The sequence below is a fragment of the Tetrahymena thermophila genome (genome assembly GCF_000189635.1).
Source record: "Tetrahymena thermophila SB210 genomic scaffold scf_8254667, whole genome shotgun sequence".
Classification (NCBI taxonomy): domain Eukaryota; phylum Ciliophora; class Oligohymenophorea; order Hymenostomatida; family Tetrahymenidae; genus Tetrahymena; species Tetrahymena thermophila.
The window spans coordinates 1-8,402 of record NW_002476434.1 but is presented as its reverse complement, the minus strand read 5'-3'; the positions used below and the strand labels follow the sequence as shown (position 1 = coordinate 8,402).

General features: G+C 25.7%; 4 protein-coding genes across 4 annotated transcripts; 3 read left to right on the top strand and 1 right to left on the bottom strand. All coding sequences in view use genetic code 6, as the record gives it.

Moving 5' to 3' along the window:
- Nucleotides 1-179: 179 nt before the first annotated feature.
- On the top strand, nucleotides 180-1,494 carry TTHERM_00654240 (kinase domain protein; the record flags this gene model as incomplete). The annotated part of the gene is made up of 9 exons (XM_001013976.2): nucleotides 180-277; nucleotides 336-425; nucleotides 480-566; nucleotides 626-715; nucleotides 781-870; nucleotides 921-1,010; nucleotides 1,064-1,153; nucleotides 1,210-1,302; nucleotides 1,356-1,494. The coding sequence occupies 9 exons, from the start codon at nucleotides 180-182 to the stop codon at nucleotides 1,492-1,494; spliced, it is 867 nt and encodes a 288-aa protein (XP_001013976.2).
- A 537-nt stretch (nucleotides 1,495-2,031) lies between these two features.
- On the top strand, nucleotides 2,032-3,368 carry TTHERM_00654250 (transmembrane protein, putative; the record flags this gene model as incomplete). The annotated part of the gene is made up of 5 exons (XM_001013977.3): nucleotides 2,032-2,110; nucleotides 2,193-2,239; nucleotides 2,304-2,438; nucleotides 2,492-2,891; nucleotides 2,947-3,368. 5 exons carry the CDS (start codon nucleotides 2,032-2,034, stop codon nucleotides 3,366-3,368), a joined length of 1,083 nt encoding a protein of 360 aa, XP_001013977.2.
- A 584-nt stretch (nucleotides 3,369-3,952) lies between these two features.
- TTHERM_00654260 (carbonic anhydrase) lies at nucleotides 3,953-4,693 on the top strand (the record flags this gene model as incomplete). The annotated part of the gene is made up of 1 exon (XM_001013978.2): nucleotides 3,953-4,693. The coding sequence occupies one exon, from the start codon at nucleotides 3,953-3,955 to the stop codon at nucleotides 4,691-4,693; it is 741 nt and encodes a 246-aa protein (XP_001013978.2).
- Nucleotides 4,694-5,215: 522 nt separating this feature from the next.
- Nucleotides 5,216-7,570, bottom strand: TTHERM_000654259 (CRAL/TRIO domain protein; the record flags this gene model as incomplete). Its single annotated transcript, XM_012797185.1, has 7 exons — nucleotides 5,216-6,504; nucleotides 6,569-6,683; nucleotides 6,790-7,017; nucleotides 7,069-7,143; nucleotides 7,199-7,268; nucleotides 7,318-7,390; nucleotides 7,465-7,570. 7 exons carry the CDS (start codon nucleotides 7,568-7,570, stop codon nucleotides 5,216-5,218), a joined length of 1,956 nt encoding a protein of 651 aa, XP_012652639.1.
- Between the last annotated feature and the right edge of the window lie 832 nt (nucleotides 7,571-8,402).

The following is an 8,402-nucleotide window of genomic DNA, read 5'->3' as shown; positions in this document are numbered from 1 at the left end:
TCAATCATATAAGAAGAACCTATTCAATTTTTAGCGGTAAATATTTATAATAAGAATTGATTAGAAAAAATTTGATTGAAATTGTATTATCTAATCAATCATTTCTAAAAATTAATATCAAAAAATACAATTTAGAACAAAAGATATAATTAGACTTACTTGAAAAGCTTTTATATAAAATGATATAAATACAAGATAAAGTTTTGTAATTTAAAGGATAACAATACAAAGGAACTATTTCCTGTACTGGTATTTAAGAACTCATTTGTTAATTTGGGTAAGTAAAAACACTTTACAAAAGTACTTTATTAACATAAAATAATGTGAAATAATAGATCTGCAAATGATTTTTATGGGGATTTTGGTGAATTTGTTAATGTTTTTAAGGATTTAAATGAAGTTCAAATCTTATAAATCAATTTCTGGTAGTGAATTTAGTGGAAATATAAATTTTAATATTATATCATAATAAAAATTAGGAATTGCGGATTAAATACTTTTGAAAGTATGCTGCCACAATTCTTAAATATGTTTCCTAACCTTAAAAATTTGAAGTTGAGTGTGTGGTAAATAAATAAATAAAGAAATATATTTTAATAAAAACCTAAATATTTAATTAAAAAAGGTCATGCAGCTTAGAAGATGAAGGTTTAAGAATAGTGTCTGAAGCACTATAAAATTTGAAAGCACTCACTTAGTTATTTTTAGATTTTAGGTAAGATTAAATTAAGAGTGAAAAGATTTAAAAATTTTATGTTTATTTTCATAATTTTTAATTAGATGGAACAAGATTAAAGATAAGGGTTTTATCTCTTTTTCATAAGCATTAGGCTAATTAACTTAGTTATAGTCACTTTAGATAGATGGATCGTAAGTTTATTAATTTTTTCATCAGAATTTAAAAATATTTTTTTTTAAAGTAATAATCTAGTTACTCATAAGGGAATGCAAGAATTTGCAACAGGGCTAGCCAAATTGCAAGAATTAAAAAATTTTGATTTATTTTTTGAGTATAAATTATTGATAGTAGAAATTAATAAATATTAATTATTTTTACCCCTAGATCAAATGAAATGTAATCTATTGGAATCAAGTATTTATCAGAAGGAGTTAAATAATGTAAAAAACTGACTGACATAAGCTTGAATTTTAGGTTATATTGACTGAAGTTAAAGAAAATTATTTTATTATTTTTTTAATTTTTAAAAGAAACAATATTATCAAGGACAATGAAACTCTCAGAAAAGCATGCTAAGCTTTGTCTATGTGCAGCTAGTTAATCAACTCTAAATTCGACTTTCTGTATTCAAATTAGTAGAAAGAGTATTTTTAATTATAAAATTTCTAATAAATAGTATCAAGAGAAGAAGATATTACTATAATCAAAATTAATAACCAAAAGGAAAAGAAGGTCTTTATAAAAATGAATTGTTTAAACTACAAAGAACTGTCTTGCTAGATATCGATACTACAAATAATGAAAATGACTATTGAGTTATAATAGCATGCATATCATTTTTTTAAATTTTTATATTTTTATTTTATAATTTGTCAACTTTATGTTATCAACTAATCTTTCTTGAATATAAAAACAACAAATAATTTAGTATTTTTAGTAATCTACACGAACAATCAATGAGGAGTTTAATATGTTAATTTCTTTTCATTGCTATTTTAATTGAAATTTAATAGAAGAAAAGTATAAAATACCAAAAGTTAAAAAAAAATGTTTGCAAGTAGAACAGTAATTTATAGTTAATAATACAAACTATATTACTATCTATATCCATAAATAAATAGCTTATTAAAAGTAATTAACTTGATTTTACTATATTGCATTTAAATTCTTTTATAATAAACAGTAAAAATATTGATTAAATTGTGTGTGTTATCCTTTGAAAATTAATCAAAATCAATAGAAAACTATCTAAAAATATAAATAAAATCAATCAATCAACTTTACTTGATAAAGCATAATTAATAATAAATTCAAAAGTCATTACAAAAATAAAAGAAATAACTTAGATAAAAATGAATTCGGCTTTGGATTAACTTAAAGAATAAGTTATTCAGTTTGGAAAAAAAGCAACAGCTATCAATGAAATGAATAGTAATTATAAATTTATTTTCAGCTGCTTTAAGCTTTAAAATTTATATATTTCTGTCTAAAGTAGATTTTTTATTTTGAAAAGATGAATTCATTTACAAGGGAAAGCCTCTCCTACAGAATTTCGATAATGTATTTTATAACGCACTAATATAAATTGATTTAATGATATTTACTGTTTGTTAAAAAAATGTAGCTACTTAATGAAGTTATTGAGATTTCATAAAAGATCAACTAAGACTTGAAAAATCTTAAATAATATATAATGAACCCTTAAACAACAATTTAATAGAGACAGGAATATGATAATATGCAATTAGATTTTTTTAAGGTATCTGAATACAATTTGAAGAAAAAAATATCTAATTTATTATTTTTAAATAGTAAATTGAATTAGTTTAGGATATACAAACTAAAATTATAGAGAGAAAAATGGAAAACTTAAGAAGCTATAACAAGAGTATCCATCATAGACAAAGATCTTAAATATCAGGTTTGAGATCTTAGATGTCTCTTGGAACAAATAATAATTTGGGAGAATCTAAATTGAAAGATAAATCCTTCACTACAGGTTAAAATGAAAAATCAGAGAGTTTTGTAAGATTTAGCAACTAGAACAGCGATTCTACTCCTAAAAACCTCATGCAGTACTAAGAAAGTGGTGGTTCTAGCATGCTATATGACGATAGCTAATTAAATTCTGATTTAGAAATGAGCGGTGATCCTTAACAGGATTTAGAGAAGTTATAATAGCTAGCTGAATCTACTGAAACTCAAATAAATGGTAATTTGTATTACACAGCATAAACGATTTGTTGATGATTGATTTTATAAAATAGATTAAATCTCAAAGCTTAACCTCATTAAAGATATTTAAGCTTTGATAAAAAGAGAACAACAATTAAGAGACCAAGAAATAGATGAAGAAAAGAAAAAATAAAATTCTTAGTCATCAGTTGGAAGCTCTTAAGCTAGCAGCTTGAATATTTTAGCTTATAATCCAAAATAGGGGAATTCATAAAAAGTACAGTAAAATACTTCAAATAATGTAACAACATTTAATAATTAAAGCACAGTTGTTATAGTTAATCCAAATTCAGACACTATTTATGTGAAAATGAATGATAATAGTAGCAGTTAGCTTTCAGATAGAGGTACTTCTTATGAGCAGTCTAAAAAGAAAAAATATATTATATTAATTATAATTGCTCTTTTGATAATTATTGGTGTTGGAGTAGGTGTTGGAGTAGCACTAAGTTGATTGAATATTTAAGGCAAAAACTAAATAAAAAACGTAAAAAAACTATTAATTAATTAATTAATGAAAATAAAAAACAAAATAAATTATAAATTAATTTTACCAAAGAAAGATTTAATATAAATATTTATATAAATTAAAAAAAGTTAATAAATTAAAAGATATAATTTGAATCAAATAATCAATTGTTTCGTTTATTATCTGTCTAAAATATATTTATCAAATTTTGTATATAGTATAGAGAAAATATTAAAAATTTAATTTATTTTATAAATTTAATCAAATAAGAAGAATATATTTTATTTAATTAATGTCTTATTTTTTATCTTTGATGAATGTTTATTTTTTTTAAATAAAACAAAATTATTTGATTGAATTATTCTGAAAACGTTTTCAGTTTATTTATGTGAAAAATAAATCATCAATATTTTTTATGATAAATGATTTTTTTTTATTAAAATTTTTATATTAGAAAAACAACATCAATCAATCATTATTTTTATTTAATTGAAATAAACTTTAAATTTATTAGTTGAGCATATTTGTATAGTTTATAGGTTATTTTTTGAATAAATAAAGCATAAAATATGAAAAAATTATTAGGTTTTTATAGATTTAGCACTTAAAAAACAAATAGAGATATTTAGTAGCTATTAAATAACAATAGGGCATGGTCAGATTAAGTACTAAAAATGAATCCTGATTTTTTCCCAGGTTTAGCTCAATAATAAACTCCAAAATTTTTATGGATAGGCTGTGTTGATAGTAGAGTATCTCCTGAAAGACTTACTGGAATGCTTCCCGGTTAGTTATTTGTATAAAGAAATGTAGGAAATCAAGTAATACATACAGATTTAAATTGTTTGTCTGTTGTTTAATATGCAGTAGAAGTTTTAAAAGTAAGACATATTATTGTGTGTGGTCATTATAATTGCTCCAGTGTTAAAATTGCAATTACAAACTAACAAGTTGGACTAATAAATAATTGGATTCTACATATAAGAGATTATTATTTAAAGCATTAGAAGTATATTGATTAGTTTGAAGGTAACATAAAATGGGATAAACTAGTTGAAATCAACATTGTGGAGCAAGTTTTAAATTTAGGTCTATCAACCATCGTTTAAAATGCTTGGTAGAAAGGACAATTAGTCTACATTCATGGATGGGTTTACGGTGTATAAGATGGGCTAGTTAGAGATTTAAATATTTCCTCATGCTCTCTTTAATAGCTTAAGGCCAATTACGATAAATATTTGGATTAAATAAAATAGTAAGCAAAAGAGTGCAAGGAAGATCAAATCATAAAATAAAATGAATAAAATTGAATAAAAAAAAACATTTGATAATTATATTCTAGTCGATTTGTAGTTTCAACAAAATGTTTAAATCAAATTGTTAAATATTTGTTTTTATTTTAACAATGTACGTGAGTGTAAAAGAATACTTTAAAGAGAATAAATATAAATTATTTTATTTTTTTAAAGTTTTTATATACGGTATCTAAAAATCTAATTTTTTTTAAATTAAAGAGTTTTTTAAAAATAGTATAAATCTAATTAAAGAAAATAATTAACAAAAAAAGTTCATAATTAATATAAAAATCATTTGAAATATCACAAATCATGATTTTATGGTTTGTGATATTTTAAATCCTGGAACAGCTGTAAATTATTTTTATTTTACTTCTTTTATAAAAATCTTTCTTGAAATTATTTACTACTTCTATTTAATTATTAAACTCACTAATAAAGTAGATAAGATACAATACTAAATAAATAAAAAAGATTTAATAATAATTATTTTTCAAGTAAATTAAATAAAATTAAGATAATTAAATTATTATAAATTCAGAATATTGTGCATGCATTTCCATCATCTTTAGCTTCTACTTTTTTTTCTTCTAATTCGCCTTATTGCTCAATAGGTTCAACATTACGATATTAAAATTTCTAATAATTCTAAGCTTTTTATAAGCTTGTAGCACTTTTTTCACTTTTTATAGATATTTTAGATGTGTTATTTTCTTCCAAGTTGTTATTATTTATCTTTAATGAATTAATTCCCACTATAAATCCTTGAGGATCTTTGAATTACTTTTCCATAATGACCTTATCGTTACTTGCTAAAGATATACTAGATATATTCAGGTTTTAAATTTTAGATGTATTTAATCCTTAAATGGTTTAATCATTTGCTTCAAATTAATAATTTTAATCTATTTGAGCTATTCCCTATTATGTTTATCTTTAATAAGTATTTTGATGATTAATTTGTTAGTTTTAGTTGGAAATTTGCTAATTTGATGAAGCAGCAGTAGTAGTAGTAGCAGATGCAGGTTCAAATTTTTTATTTACTATATAGTAATTAACATCATCATCAAAATAATGGTCTTTTATTTTGTAATTTGCTGATTCTGGAGATTAAAATTAATTAAAATTTCTTTTAAATACATCATACTTAATTTAAGATTCGTCTTAATTATCAATCTTTTTTACATTTTAATTATATTATTAGTACTTAACATTATTTAACACTTTATAATTGTCCCCATCATCGTAACCGAATTATAAATCATATTAATTTAATCTACCTTAATAATTTCTATTTAAATTAGCCCACTCTTATTCTTAATCAGCCCTTTATTATAAAAGTAAAAGCTCCTATTATCTTTATAATTCTAATTGCAATAAACGTTGTCTTTCAAGTTCTTCTTTTTCTAATAGCAGTTATCTCTACCTTTTGGCTCTTTTCACTCTTTCTTCTGCATCTATTTCTTCTTAAGTTTTGTAAAGATTTTTGATAATTATTAACTCAGAATTTAATATAGTAATTAACTAAGATAGGAAGGAATTTTAGATATTTAAACCTTATAGTTTCTTAATTAGTTATTATATCAATTCAATAATCTTGATGTTGATTTAGTCTTCTATTATTTAATATTATCTATTTAGCTCTTCTTCATTAATATATGGTAGATTCCCCTCAAATATTTTCCAGTATTCTTTGAAATTCATTTTGAATCCTCCAAATTTCATCTCTAAAGTATTTAAATCCATAGTTTTAATTATCAAGCTTTTGTATTCATCTTCTTCAAAAATAAAAAATACTTTTCCCTTAGTGCCATCAGGTATTAAATCTGTTTTAATATTTAGATGGAAAAATTTATATAAACTTATTAACTAAATAGATTGATTGCTTACATTAAAAAACTTATTTCTTTTCGTGATTCAAGAATTTGTTAAATCTTATTAGATAAAGCTAGTAAAGTGTGTTAGGAAGATAATAAGAAAACATTTCAATCAAGAAGTACAAAAACTATTTTTTTATTTTTAGCAAATAAGGATTAATAATAATTTAAGATTTAATTAGATTAAATTATATCCAACAATTAAATAAATAAATAATTAATTTATAAATATACTCCAAAACTAAGGTCGAAATGCATTTCATATTCTCCATCAACAATAATTCTCCATTAATCTATTTTTCCATAATTGAGCATATATGCTTATGCTATGATAAAGCATCTACTAAAAATTGCATAAATTTCAGCTTTTTTATATTTTTAAAAGTCGATTCTTGAAGGGTTAATTACTATGACTGGCCTGAAACTTTCATCCCTACCCTCTATATAAATAACTCCTGCTTTCTATTTAGTTTATTTGAAGTCTTTTTTTCATATTAAATATTAATTATTTACCAACATTTCTAAACATCCTTTACTCAATCTTAACCCAACGAATTGATCAAGCCAATTGAAATATCCTTGAATATTCTATATTTTAAATTTACATTAAATGAGATTATTAAAATTGGATATTTTAGTTTACCTATTCTGTCTTTTAGAAATTGTTATAGTTTGCTTTTAAAAAGTCATCTAGTAAAAATGGTAGCATAGCTCTAATTTAAATATTAATATTGTAACTATTGTTTAATAAAATTTAATAACCTATATCTGAATAAGCTTGTTTGCTATTTGATAAACTTATTTATATTATTATGATCTTCAAGACTTGCTTCTCCTAATAATTAACAATATTAAATGTTCATCATAAAATACAGTTTTTTATTTCAGTTTATTGAATGCTTTAAATACTCTTCATAGGAACAGCCTCTAGATCATAATCTGATAGACTCAAATACAAGTAGTCGTCATCAAATGGTTTAAATTAAATTGTTCCTCTCCCTTAATGTAAAAACATTTTTGATTTATTTTCTTTCAAAACTTAACTTTATATGTTTTTATTCGTTTTTAGATTTAAGTAAAAATTATACACAGAAAATTATTTATTTGCTATTTAATTAAATTTTGATAAAAAATTAAAGTTCAATAAAAATAAAAAATATATTTAATAAATCGGGTTGGGGTTGGGGTTGGGGTTGGGGTTGGGGTTGGGGTTGGGGTTGGGGTTGGGGTTGGGGTTGGGGTTGGGGTTGGGGTTGGGGTTGGGGTTGGGGTTGGGGTTGGGGTTGGGGTTGGGGTTGGGGTTGGGGTTGGGGTTGGGGTTGGGGTTGGGGTTGGGGTTGGGGTTGGGGTTGGGGTTGGGGTTGGGGTTGGGGTTGGGGTTGGGGTTGGGGTTGGGGTTGGGGTTGGGGTTGGGGTTGGGGTTGGGGTTGGGGTTGGGGTTGGGGTTGGGGTTGGGGTTGGGGTTGGGGTTGGGGTTGGGGTTGGGGTTGGGGTTGGGGTTGGGGTTGGGGTTGGGGTTGGGGTTGGGGTTGGGGTTGGGGTTGGGGTTGGGGTTGGGGTTGGGGTTGGGGTTGGGGTTGGGGTTGGGGTTGGGGTTGGGGTTGGGGTTGGGGTTGGGGTTGGGGTTGGGGTTGGGGTTGGGGTTGGGGTTGGGGTTGGGGTTGGGGTTGGGGTTGGGGTTGGGGTTGGGGTTGGGGTTGGGGTTGGGGTTGGGGTTGGGGTTGGGGTTGGGGTTGGGGTTGGGGTTGGGGTTGGGGTTGGGGTTGGGGTTGGGGTTGGGGTTGGGGTTGGGGTTGGGGTTGGGGTTGGGGTTGGGGTTGGGGTTGGGGTTGGGGTTGGGGTTGGGG